At 55.7% G+C, this 12,683-nt stretch overlaps 6 protein-coding genes across 6 annotated transcripts; 3 read left to right on the forward strand and 3 right to left on the reverse strand.

The window, feature by feature from the left end:
- Window positions 1–202: 202 nt before the first annotated feature.
- B0H18DRAFT_376969 (uncharacterized protein) lies at window positions 203–1,705 on the reverse strand. The gene is made up of 7 exons (XM_048037818.1): window positions 1,371–1,705; window positions 1,246–1,315; window positions 1,106–1,192; window positions 842–1,057; window positions 570–794; window positions 423–512; window positions 203–363 (listed from the first exon to the last, which is right to left on the reverse strand). Exons 2-6 carry the CDS (start codon window positions 1,296–1,298, stop codon window positions 461–463), a joined length of 633 nt encoding a protein of 210 aa, XP_047893186.1. The 5' UTR covers window positions 1,299–1,315; window positions 1,371–1,705; the 3' UTR covers window positions 203–363; window positions 423–460.
- Window positions 1,706–3,655: 1,950 nt separating this feature from the next.
- B0H18DRAFT_377014 (uncharacterized protein) lies at window positions 3,656–4,569 on the forward strand. Its single transcript, XM_048037820.1, has 3 exons — window positions 3,656–3,760; window positions 3,813–4,367; window positions 4,425–4,569. Exons 1-2 carry the CDS (start codon window positions 3,747–3,749, stop codon window positions 4,312–4,314), a joined length of 516 nt encoding a protein of 171 aa, XP_047893187.1. The 5' UTR covers window positions 3,656–3,746; the 3' UTR covers window positions 4,315–4,367; window positions 4,425–4,569.
- A 694-nt stretch (window positions 4,570–5,263) lies between these two features.
- Window positions 5,264–7,246, forward strand: B0H18DRAFT_376966 (uncharacterized protein). Its single transcript, XM_048037817.1, has 3 exons — window positions 5,264–5,337; window positions 5,403–5,422; window positions 5,485–7,246. The coding sequence occupies exon 3, from the start codon at window positions 5,611–5,613 to the stop codon at window positions 6,889–6,891; it is 1,281 nt and encodes a 426-aa protein (XP_047893188.1). The 5' UTR covers window positions 5,264–5,337; window positions 5,403–5,422; window positions 5,485–5,610; the 3' UTR covers window positions 6,892–7,246.
- Window positions 7,008–8,519, reverse strand: B0H18DRAFT_376989 (NAD(P)-binding protein). Its single transcript, XM_048037819.1, has 5 exons — window positions 8,043–8,519; window positions 7,893–7,985; window positions 7,566–7,836; window positions 7,310–7,515; window positions 7,008–7,241 (listed from the first exon to the last, which is right to left on the reverse strand). The coding sequence occupies exons 1-5, from the start codon at window positions 8,252–8,254 to the stop codon at window positions 7,124–7,126; spliced, it is 900 nt and encodes a 299-aa protein (XP_047893189.1). The 5' UTR covers window positions 8,255–8,519; the 3' UTR covers window positions 7,008–7,123.
- Window positions 8,520–8,816: 297 nt separating this feature from the next.
- Window positions 8,817–10,673, forward strand: B0H18DRAFT_377195 (uncharacterized protein). Its single transcript, XM_048037821.1, has one exon. It carries the CDS (start codon window positions 8,899–8,901, stop codon window positions 10,513–10,515), a length of 1,617 nt encoding a protein of 538 aa, XP_047893190.1. The 5' UTR covers window positions 8,817–8,898; the 3' UTR covers window positions 10,516–10,673.
- Window positions 10,674–11,256: 583 nt separating this feature from the next.
- Window positions 11,257–12,544, reverse strand: B0H18DRAFT_1085255 (alpha/beta-hydrolase; the record flags this gene model as incomplete). The annotated part of the gene is made up of 4 exons (XM_048031891.1): window positions 11,257–11,310; window positions 11,363–11,913; window positions 11,966–12,355; window positions 12,424–12,544. The coding sequence occupies 4 exons, from the start codon at window positions 12,542–12,544 to the stop codon at window positions 11,257–11,259; spliced, it is 1,116 nt and encodes a 371-aa protein (XP_047893191.1).
- Window positions 12,545–12,683: the final 139 nt, after the last annotated feature.

Here is a 12,683-nt window from a genome sequence, read left to right on the forward strand (position 1 = left end):
TTAGTTCGTTCCTGCATGCTCTATCTTTATTACGTGCTGTGCAATGCTGCTGGTCCTGAATGCATCCGTGGTCCTTGCTTGATTGACCCCCGGGAGAGCTCGGATTCGCCACTCAAGCTCAAGCTCAAGCTCAAGACTCGGACCCGATGCCCACAGATCGTCCCTACTCTACGTATCGCGCGTCCCAGCATACTGATGTTTGAGGCGAAGCAAACTTCGTATGTATGGTACTGGTTCATAGACGAATCTCTTCAAGTGACAATCCGCAGCGTAAAAAAACCGACACATCAAAACGTACAGTACACACTCTCAATCCACGGACTCCCTAGCACCACGATTTGCAAGCAGGGAACATCTAGTCACCTATTCGGCGACGATCATCAGAAAGAACGGTCGACGACATGTAACCAGGTAACAATCACCAAGTACCCGTACCACTGCTCTGTGCCAATATCTCCCTTCATTCCAAAGTGACGTCGCTGGAGTAACCTGAGGCGTCACTGCTTTCATCGCTGCCGAGCTCTTCGTCGCAAATGTGTAGATCCTGCCAATGGTATTGTATTAAATGCCTTTGGGTCCCTTCGAGCGTGGTGTCCATCAGTCGTCTACCGCAGGGGCTTCCGAATCGGCACAACACGCCAGCATCGTTCTCGTCAGAGTCCTCCATTCCGGAGTCCTCCTCACAGTCATCCTGCTGCACGGCATCGCCGTGGGTGGATTCAGCAGGACGCCACACCGCCTCTGCTCTGGTGCATCCTTCGCAACGATGAGTAACCTCGGATGATCGAGTTGTCCTAGCTATATTGAGCCGATGCCACCGACTAATGAACAGGAGACTTACTGCGTGGATTCGTACGTTCGTGCCGCCGTTGAGGAGAGAAGTGATGCGGCGCCGGCACTGTCAGGTGCGCTGTCCACCGGCGTTTGAAGGGCCCTCGGCTGCGGCACAGACTCCAGCCCTCTGGAGAATTCGTGCGACGCATACGACGGTGGCGCAGGGTCTCGTATCTTGCACCGAGCCCACATGTCGTACCACGTGCCATCGCCGACGGGAATGCTGGAAGAGTGGTCAGCCACGAAGCGAGATGGGAGCGGCATACTCTACCTCTCTCTGAAGTTTCGTGCAGCTTGTACCCCGACGATGAGCATCGCAGAGTCTACCGAGGAGACCTCTAGGGCGCGCTGCATGGAACTTCACAACTCAGTGTCAGCCCGTGACTTAGGCGCAGCGTATACTTCACGTACCATGGTGGAGATGTGGACCAACGCATCCGTATGTGCAAATCGACATATGACATGATACAGCCTCGGCGAACTTGAAGTGGGTGGAATGAGAGACTGTAACCGTAGCTCTCAACTTGCTTTTATACCTGGTTGGTAGGCCGTCTGAGTTTAAGGTCCATGCTTGATGCCGCCAGCGAACATCAATCGGGGAGGAGAACGTGAGCATAGCCATTATTCTGGCCCGCATGTGGTCGCTCTCCACATGTGGGCATGTCAAACGGTTGGCTCCCACATGTGGGCAAGCCTCAGCGCTTCAACTCCCACATGTGGGATTCGAATTCAGGCGTTCGATGCTTCGCTGTCAGTCGTAACTCTGCGCAGAGGTTCGATGTCCACTATGTGGGCATGGCAGCAGCTGCCACTCAGATATTAGCCACAAATTTCGATATTTGGATTTCATACCGGACCCATGAAGTGGCTACAAATCTTGAGTTTCCGTCACGCATGTCTAACAACCGCAGCGACAGATTCTAGCTAGCTTTGGCGACGACCATACTCAACTGGTAGAACTTCAGCAGGACACGGACTTGGGACGGCAGAGTCGTTAGCCGATTAGGCAAGTGCTATTAATTGTTGTGGCGGCCGGCCGCTGCCGACGCCGTCCTCGTCCAGCCCTCGTCCTCGTCGCTGAGGCTTGCGGCCCATCACCACTTATCACTGAAAGGCAGGCCTCTTTGAAGTGGTGCACGTATTGTATTAGCCCAAGGGAGGGAAGGGCCGAGTTTTTGAGAAACCGAGTCTTAGGCAGTCACATTCAATCCTCGACGTTCCAGCTCATTCTCCATGGCAAGTCTTCACGTTTCCAAACCCACTGTTGCATGGCGGACCTGTTTTGATAACTCATGCTCTCTTCAATACAGTAAATACGGACCTGCTAAATAGACACGAGTCACACGAATTGAGACAGAAGGACTGCAATTGTCTTGTCCACAACGACGCCGCTTCGTTTGTTGTATCATTTGTCCCCTCGACCATCCGCTAATCGTTAGCCACGGACCAGGTTTGGTTGTCCCTCTCTGGTTGAACGTGTCGCATTTTTCTTCGCCAGCAAGATCTCGACTGTGAATAGAATTTGAAGACAAGATACAGATTTACCCAGTGGCTTCATGGGGCTCGGTGCACGTCATCTCAGCCCTGAATCGACACTCACGCTCGAGCGTGGTACAACGCCCGTACAGCACAATTGGAGGACATCTGGTGATCAGTTGAGTACAACCGATAGAAGACTTTGAGTTCCGATACAGGGGAACCAAACAGACAGTCGGTGGGCCGTTACGTAGATTGTGAGTCCATCTTCTCACTGTGTCTGTCTGCTATTCCCCACCAAGGTCTGTTTTAGAGAACTCCATTCGCTCTATCGAACTTCTTCCCTCAGTGGTATGACAGCCGGCGCTGGAGAACCACTTTCAGAGCAGGATTGATGGGCCGTTCCACACTGTGAGGCATCTCTAGCCCACCGCGTGGCAAAGAGACCGAATTGAACACTTTGTGGCCCATGACGGTAGATGATGGTACGAACATAAAACCAAGTCAGGCCACGCTTCATCTGTAGCTTATGCCATGTCCTTCCCTCCTCCGAATCACCCACGTTTCATTAGCGAGGAGAACACGTTGCTGAGTGGCCGGCAAGACTGGCAAGACGCCACGCCCCGGTAAGACATCACTCCACCTTCGTAGAACACTATGATGACGAGGATTATGATACAGGGCGATAGATGGCATGCGTGGTCCCACGTACACGCCCGATGCCAGCCTCGCCCGGGGACCGCCAAGCAACTCACATCAGTACTTCGACAATGCACAGAGAGAGGGGCCAACGCAAGGGTGTGTATGAAGAATTGAATTTTACTAGAATGCATGACTCATGTGGCTACGTTCACTGGCAGATGGTCATCGGAACGTGTCTCTGAGGATTCAACTACATACGGTACTCACAATGAAGTCCCGTTCCCAACAGGCCATCCCGGTCTGTTCTATGATAATCCCTCAAGCCAGTGAGTGCCTCGGATGATCGACTACTCAAGTACCGTACTGAATGCTGTTCGGAAGAATTGCAACGCAAGTCAGCCATGTTCAGTATGGCTCCCTCTTAGTGCCTGACATGGCTCAATCTATGCATGATTCGCTGTGAGCGCCACGATGCTATTGTCATATTCAACCAGACACAGTTGACACCCATCAGACTGGTTCTGCAACCGGCAGCAATCACGCATTCTCCATACGACACAGTAGATGTGCCCTGGCAAGGCAACGGCACCCTTCCCGGTCCGGCCAAGTGAGCGTATAATGCATCTCATTTCCTCTCAGGCTGACTCTGCACCGCCAGCGACACCTTGCAGCCTAGCAATGACCAGGGATTAGATTCTGAAATCGACGGTATACTGCAAAGTGTCTTGGCCGGCCTTCAGATCATCTTTTCTTTAGCAAGCCCGACGCGGTTAGACCAAGTGAAAGATACTGTCATGTCGAGCATGCGGTATGTGCAGTGTTCATCGTCCAGATAAATGCTTGACTGAAATCTTGTCTAGGAGAATGCGACGTCAAAGCCAGTCCACAGCCACGGTTCCGGAACTCCCAGGCGCATACGTGCATGGGGAGGCGCCGTCAATAGGACCCTCCGCTCTTACTCCGATGACTGCCATCCCTGGTGTGATACCAGGTATCATCGTGGCAGAAGGCCAGTCATGGACATGCCGATACGGCGGCGGTTGCAACATGACCTTCCACGACACCGTATCCGCGAAGGCCGTAAAGCTTCACCTGAAGAAGGATCACGGTGTCGAAAGGGGCTCGGTCCTCCCTCCCCGTAGTACCAAGTGTTCATGGACCGAGCCAGAAGGAAACCCGTGTTCTACCGACGTGCGCGCTATTGGGCTCGCGAAGCACATCTGTGATGTACACCTGCGCGTTGATGCTCAGACATGTGCGTACTGCAAGAAGAAACTATCTAGGAGAGACTCGATCAAGAGACATATCGAGCAGAAGAAATGTCGAGCCCTACGGGCCGTCTCGGAGTTGTCGATTCACTAGAGCAGACGTTGGAGGGTGTGATGTGGGAGAAGACAGCACAAGCACGACAACAGGTATGCATGATTATATCGCCATGATAGTAGAGTGGTTCTAAGCAAGCCTGTTTACAGGAGGGTTGTTGCCGCCTGGTCATCAGTTCACTAGGGTATCTCGAACCCAGTGGGATGTACGATATCATTCATGACATTTGTATCGCTAGTCTCAGAATAAGAAGGGAGAACAAGTTGAAACCGATACCGTACTAGTATACAGTACGCACTAGGCTACAACGTAAGTTCAGTAGTGCCAAGTACTTCGTCGTTGAGGTTGAATAATAGGTGACCTTGTCGGCTCATCTGAGTCATCAACTTGCAGAACTTGGAAGCTAGACACGTGCTAATGCGCCGCGGCGTTCCAATCGTGAATATCGCGTGAATACACGATTCGACGTGATCGTGACATACTGAAGTAAGTACGGAACGTTTGAACTCGATGGCCATGCTCTCATTCGTCCAAACACCGTAGTCTGATCACCCCAGGACAGGAAATGTTCTCTGGACAGGAGGCAACGTAGACTCCGCCCGAGCTGCCGCCTCACCGTGGTGTATTCTCCGCGGTCCGGGTCCACGCCTCGAAAGCCCAGCAACCCATTTACAGGCTGATGCTGCAGCGCTCAGCCCATTGAGTCGCCAGCGGGCCTTTTCGGCTATATCTTCCGCGGATAGGAGCTGAGTCCATTGTCTCAGCATATCGATTGCAGCTCATCTAACCACCAGCGGAATGTATGGCTTACGATCGGTCACCGCCTCGCAGCGTTCAGCCCACCCGTTCAGGCGCTGTCATCGCATTGCATCGCCTGAACGGTTGCCTTTTGTCCTGCGCGGGCCATCTGCGCTTCTGCGTTGCTACAAGATGGGCAAGTAGGTAGCGTACCTTCCTCCTCACCGTGCCACGTTCCGCTATGCCCTCAATCTTCAAGCGTGCTCGTCGCCACGAGCTCACACGCTCCGTCGTGGACGCGGTCAAGGCGATGTATGGAACAGAGTGAGTGTTATCAAGCACGTTCCTCAGGCCGCTAGAAGCAGAGTCGCTTACCGGGTTTGTACTAGGAGACGGGCTTCGGACGTCGGTATGTGAGATGCATGATGCAGATTGGGTTGTTGTTCGCTGACGACGCCACACTCACCGTAGGCACTCCTCCACGTAGATCTCTATCTCGTGGACATAGCCACTCCAGATCTCGCTACCGCAGAGACCATCCCGTCACGAACCTTCCTGCCGAGCTCCTCGCGCACGTCTTCGTCCTAGGCTCCGAGGATGACTCCATGTTCCCCTTGGCCGTCTCGCACGTATGCCGGGCCTGGCGCGCCTCGCCCTGCACACACCAGCGTTGTGGCGTCGTGTCGCGCTCGACGGAAGGCTGCACATGTGGCAGCAACGCATCCTCCGCGCGAAAGCCTGCACGCTGGATATTCAGCTCACTGCCCACCTCCAGGATTCGGTGATATCATCGTTGTGCCCATCCTCGACGCGTATACGGTTGTGCAGTACATGAACGTCGTGACGCCACTGATATCTCGCTGGAGAAGCCTCGACATCAGATTCGACGCATACGCGCCCCAATTATGGAGCGCAGCGCTCTCGGCTTGTTGCGCGCAATCCCCGGCAACACATGTGCCCTTCATACGGGAACTCACATTGATCTATCCAGGTAATGATGACACGCGGGAATTCGTGTTGTTTAATGGCAGCGCACCCAGGCTCCGACGAGTCACGCTCTGCGGCATCCGTCTCTCCTGGACGCGGTCGCTGTTCCAGGACCTCGCATACCTCGACTACACTCACCATGGCTTCACCCGAGGACAGGACGCTGCAGCGGAGGTGCTCGCGATGCTCCGCGTCTCCTCCCACCTGCACGAGCTGCGGCTCTCCTTTCCGTGGCGTGGCGACTCGCATTCCGTCTCCCCGCACTCCGTGCCGCTCACTGTGGTCCTCCCTCGCCTCCTCACGCTCGTGCTGACCGTCGAAGGCCCAGAGATCCCCAACGCGTTCCTGACTGTCCTCGCGCACGTCTCTTGCCCGGCCCTGCGCACCCTGCGCCTGTACTCGACGTACCCGTTCCTCCGCCCGTCGTTGTTCCCGCGCCTCCGGCATGTCTCACGGGTGCTGCCGCCTCTCCCCGCGTTGGAAGTCCTGCACATAGAGCATGGGTGGCTCGACCCGCGCTTCATCTTTCCGCTGCTGCTGAGCTTACCGCGGCTGCGACACCTGACCCTGAAGGGCGTGCGCGTGACGGGCCCATTCCTGGTCGGGCTTGCGGAGAACCTATCCGCCAGGCGCGCCCACACGAGCCTCGCTTCGAGGCTGAAAGTGCTGGAGGTCATCGGATGCGACCTGCTGGGCGCTGACGTAGTGCAGGCCTTCCGCTTGAAGCCGGGATGGAGCAGGCATGGTATCGAGACGATTCTCATTCGGGACTGCCCTGGGGTTGGGCCGACGGCAATTGGAAAGCTGGGGGGGTTGGGTATGGACGTGACGATCTGGCCTGCTGGGGGAAGAGGTGAGAGTGGAACACAGAGGAAGGTGCTGTACCGCTAGATATGATGGACCAGTGAACTGGCGTTGGACCTGCAATCTGTGAATCATCAGTCGAAGTCATTACGATACCCCACTTCAGCAACCATGACATTGTCCCGCAATCGAGTACATGCACTTCAGATACCATACAACACTAGGACAGCCTATGTACTTCAATCTATATCATTGCTATAGGTATGCAGATTGTGGTATATGTTTGATCGAGAAATTGTGCCGAGCTGAAGATGCCAGGTTAGCACGTAGACGGGTTGACGGCGGTGTATCCGCCATCGACGGCGATCTCCTGGCCATTGGTGTAGCACCCGGCCTTCGACACGAGATAAACGACCGTCCCAGCGATCTCCTCGGCACTATGCGAACGAACGTACCCATTCAGATCGATGGAGTAGGACTTGGAGTAGGTTTTGAAACGACTTACGTTCCGGGCCGGTTCTCTGGTACGGGTATCAAACCCTTGCCAACCACGTTCACCATGTCGGGCCCGATGGTGTCGTATGTCATCTCGGACTCGTACACGCCCGGTGCGATGGCGCAAACACGTACAGGGATCTTCTTCAGGGCGAGCTCGGTCGCCAGCATCTTGGTGAGATGGGATGCAGCGGCTTTCGAGCTGTTGTACCCAAACTGTCGCCCACCATGAGGTTCACTCAGGGTGAACAAGGATAGCGACGTACGTGATTTTGTGCGAGCTTGATGATCCCACTGATGCTGGTGATGTTGATCACACTCGACGTGTATCCAGCGACGTCCGCGCTGCCTTTCGCGAGCAGGCCGAGGAACGCGGTGGTGACGAAGTAGATCGAGAACGTGTTGACCTTGAAGACGTCCGCCCATTCTTCAAATGACTCGTTGTTGAACATCGCCCTTCCGAGTGTCTCGGGGTCTTTGTGCTCCGGCCCGCTGGTGTTCTCGAGGAAGGGCGAGACGGGGCCAGTTTGACCTGCACTGTGGAGAAGTTTGAGACTCAGTCGCGAGCAGATGACAGTCACGATGGGGCGCACTTATTGATGAGGATGTGGAGTTTGCCTTCTTTGGACGCAATGACTTCCTGTGCAGCCAGGATACTCTTGCGATCACTTGCGTCCATTGCCAGCCTACATACACGAGCGTCAATATGTCTACAGCAGACCTCAGGACGACAATGTACATACGCTACGACCAATCCCTTGCCCTGATGACTTTGGTTGAATGACGCGGCCGACTCCTCCAACTTAGCCTGTCTGCGTCCTGTGATGTAGACCTTCGCGCCGTTCGTCGCGAGACCTTTGGCGATCATCCATCCGATTCCACTACCGCCGCCGGTGACCAAGGCGATCCTGCCTTGCAGACCAAACATGCTTTCAAGACTGAGAGAGGAAGACATGGTGAAGCACTGAGGAAGTCGTCAAGGAGGAGAGGGGCGCTGAAAAGATTCGAGATATCGTGGATGGTCCGTACGGCGTTTCCTCGATGACGGAAAACCGGCCCGTGCACAACTCCTGACTGTTGCCGGCATGTCGCTGTGTCCTCCCTGACCACAACGGACAGTCGGTCACGGCGTCGAGGCTGATTTTGAAGGCAGAGTGCCCGCTTGCAAGAAAGAGTTCGAGGGCATTGGTCGCTTGATGTAGTTGTGATCTAGAGAGGAGTTGAAAGAGGCGCCATGGACAAGTCAAAATCGACATCAGATTCGGGGATGATCCCGGTCCCGCTGGCCTGTGTCACCGTCCTTCAACTCTCTTCGTCTTGTAAACTGCCATCTATCCTTGACTCTACAGCGCGATGGCGATCTGGAGCTTTATTGCCATGCGCAACCAGATTTACGGTCAACCATCACATCCGAACTCGCTGATAACAGACTGTAATCAGCCCGAGTCACGCTCGAGGCAATGTCTGTCGAGTCCGCATGACCACCAGCAGGCCGACGGCGGCCAGTCAAGCTATCCTAACTCTGGTCTTGCCTTGACTACTTTGCCTATGGCCTGTGCATTGGAAACCATCCGTATCTAGCCCGGTCGCCTCAGTAACATGTCGCCGAACACTTTTGATTGCATCGTAGTGGGCTCCGGACACGCTGCCAGTAGCGCCGCTCTCTCCGCTATCGAAGCTGGCAGCAGACGCGTCCTCGTCGTCGAGAAGGGTCCCGCTGAATGGGTGGGTGGTAATGGCTACTTCACTGCAGGTGCCCATCGTACCGTTCACGGCGGCCTGCAAGATCTCTTGCCCATCGTTACCAACGTCGCCCCGGAGACCGCAGCGACGATCGACATGGATCCGTACACTCCTCAACAGTTCACGGACGACCTCATGCGCCTCTCGGATGGGAGGAGCGATCCTGCGATGGTAAAGGCCGTCGTAGATGGGTCCCGGGATGCGGTGGGATGGTTGGCGGAGAAGGTCGGCGTCCCATTCACCCTCTCCTTCAATCGTCAGGCATACCTTGTCAACGGCCGACAGAAGTTCTGGGGCGGTATGGCACTCAGCGTCGCGGACGGAGGTAAAGGTCTGATAGCGGCTCACAGACGCGCGCTGGAGGAGGCCGGCGTCGAGACGTGGTTTGATACACCTGCCGTCGAACTCGTCACAGACGAAGGGATTATTGCAGGGCTGGTGGTTGAACGTGGTGGGCAGAGAGCCATCCTCAACTCACCCTCTGTGGTTCTTGCTTGTGGCGGGTTCGAATCAAGTGCCGACCTTCGCGGGAAGTACATGAGTCCAAACTGGACCCAAGCAAAGGTGCCTCACCACATACACCTACACTATCGAACATGCTACTCACGCCGGCGCCCTGCAGGTCCGAGGAACGCCCTACAACACCGGCGACGGCTTCACTCTTACGCGGCCTTTGAACGCCTCGCTCATCGGGGATTCTCCGCCACCGGCTGCCACTCTACGTGCTGGGACGCAAACGCACCTTCCGACTGCGGCGACCGCGTGCTCAGCAACCAGTTCACCAAGTCCGGCTACCCGCTCGGCATCATGGTCAACGCCCGCGGGCAGCGCTTCGTCGATGAGGGCGAGGACTTCCGGAACTACACGTACGCGAAGTTCGGGCGTGCGATCTTGCACCAACCGGGCGGATGCGCGTTCCAGGTGTGGGACAGCGAGGTGGTGGAATGGTTGCGGAAGGAGGAGTACGACGATGGCGTGGTCGAGAAGGTCTGGGCGCAGAGCGTTGAAGAGCTCGCAGATGCACTCTCGCAGAAGGGTCTGGAGGACAAGGCAGCGTTCGTGCACACCATCGAAGCCTACAATGCAGCGGTCCGTGCATCCAAAACCGAGAACCCGTCCAGAACATGGGATCCCGCCGTCAAGGACGGGCTGTCGACAGTTTCCTCCCAGCCACAGCTCAGCGTCGACCCGCCGAAGTCGAACTGGGCTCTACCCCTCGAGAAGCCGCCGTTCCTTGCCGTGAAGGTTGCATGCGGGATCACGTTCACCTTCGGCGGCCTTGCGATCAACCCTAATACAGCAAACGTCTTGAACGAGAAGGGGGAGAACATTCGCGGCCTCTTCGCCACTGGTGAGGTCGTCGGCGGGCTCTTCTATGGCAACTATCCAGGCGGGAGTGGGTTGACGGCCGGGGCGGTGTTTGGGAGAAAGGCAGGAGCGGAAGCTGCGAAGCTGGCGGCGCAGGCTGCTTGATGACCTGTACTTTCTGGATTGATGTGGGTCCGTGTGTTGAGCTTGGACCCGAACGGTAATAACGCAGTGACATCATTGATCTGCTAGTGCATTGGTTCATCCGATGATCCATCCAGTTCGCCAACCATACCTTGTCTAGGTTTCCCCGATGACCATGCGCCAATCGTGGATCAACATGCACCTCGAGCTTCAAGTGAGGCATATGATCAACGATGAAACATCTCGGGCACGTTTTCTTCATACAACCTACGCTAGAGGCGGTCACTTGATACTGTAGAACCACCGGCTACGCTGAATGCCCTCGAGATTGTGTATCTCAGCGACTCTGGACCTCCCTGGACACATGCGTACAATGAGAACGCCGAGAAAGGGGGCCGCAACGTTCACGCTTGGCGGCCGGTCCTCGCGTCGGATTCCCCGCAGATAGTGTGTGGCTACTCGTTGGACGACGTTCCATGGTGCCCTGAGGATGTACCGTCCCTGATAGTCTCCCACTAGATAAGCTGCGAATGTTCATCGCGGAATGCCAGTGGACTGCTCTCGTGAAACTCTAGACCCGAGCGCATGGCGCAACGACTCGGTCATGTGTGGTATAGTTGACGAGTTAACGAGCGCAGAGAGCTATGATCCTATCAGGAGCAGCTGTGCAGTGCGAAAGCTGTCATATCATTGTGTGGTCTCATAGGAACGCAGACAGGAACGAACGATACGATAGGAGAACGCCCGTTGCCTTGTCGCCTGTCAGATGACCTCTGCAAGGAGCGAGGTGAACCTCTCGGGCTCGTCCCAATGAGCCTAGAGCGTTGTCAGTATCTGCGAAGTCCGTCCATATGCAAAATGCACCCACGAAGTGGTTGGCCCTTTCCAGTTTGTGGAACGCTACATCACGGCCCTCGCCCTTCGCTCTGCTCTGCCTCACGAGCGCCTTCAGCTTCATGGCCGCACTGACGACGTCGCTATTCGTCATGTCGCACCATACGAGGGCCACTTTGAGGTTCGGCCAGATCATTCCTCCGTCTGCACTGCCCTGGAGGATCGCACGGCGGACAATCTCTCGGTACACGGCCGGGTCTATGACCTGGTAGTACTTCTGGCTTCGCGCCATGACCTCAACGTGGCATACTTCGCGGATCTTCTCAGGACCTATCCGGTGGACAGTCGGCGTCCTCTGCGAGCTACGCAATTTCTCGTCTGTGTGTAAGGCGATGCGCGCACCCAGCGCCTCCTTTATACCGGGAGAGTCGATATCCTGAGAAGCGTCGAAACCAGTGGGTGTGAAATAGTAGGACACCCACTCGGAAAACTGGCTGAACTTCTCCGCCGGACTGAGCGTGTCGTCGCGGAAAGGTACCCACACGCCCGGTACAGGGGCCTCGCCGGTGGCTGGCAACGATATGTCTGCGAGACGCGCTAAGCCACAGACGGGTTAGATGCGGAGACTGTCACATACCATACATGACGAACGATCGAAAATACGCATCCAACAGCTTCCTCGTGGCCTCCGGTACCAGATCCGCATACGATAGGAGCGGGATGGTTTGGCAGTTGCCCGACGACCATCCTAGCAATGTAAATCCCCCACTGCGCCGGCCGCCGCCGCCGCCGCTACGTGATGCAATGATCGGCGGGATGCGCTGCGTCTCGATGAACCGTCGAATGAACTCCGCGAATTCGAGTCCGCGGGCTTGAAGTGCTGATGACTGTATCGCGGGATCAGTGGACGATAGTGACCCAAGCTCGCTCTCCGAGTACAGCGTTGAACCTGGGTAGTCCCTGCAATTGATGAGCACGAGTCGAAGATTGTGATGCGCGGCATAGGGCATCATTGGTCGAAATATGGCTGGAAGAACTCAATCCGTCAGTGAAGTATGATCACTTGCGTAGTGCGTTGACAGTACTGTGACATACCGCTTGAGAACATCGTGCCGTGGACGAGAAATACGGTAACATAATCCGTCGATCCACTGGGTACGCCGCTGTCCTCGTAGTACAAGAGTGTACTGTCGCCATCGACGGCACAATGAGGCATGGTGACTGTACGGTTCACCAGACCACAGAGGACGGGGATTTGAGTAACTCTGAGCACACATAAGCAAGGTTCTCAGGCTGTCGTGACACGAGTTCGGCGGCCTGCCGTGCGACAAGTCGTTCCTATAGATGCACTGCAC

The sequence above is a fragment of the Fomitopsis serialis genome, assembly GCF_022376445.1.
Source record: "Fomitopsis serialis strain Sig1Antser10 chromosome Unknown B0H18scaffold_35, whole genome shotgun sequence".
NCBI lineage: Eukaryota > Fungi > Basidiomycota > Agaricomycetes > Polyporales > Fomitopsidaceae > Fomitopsis > Fomitopsis serialis.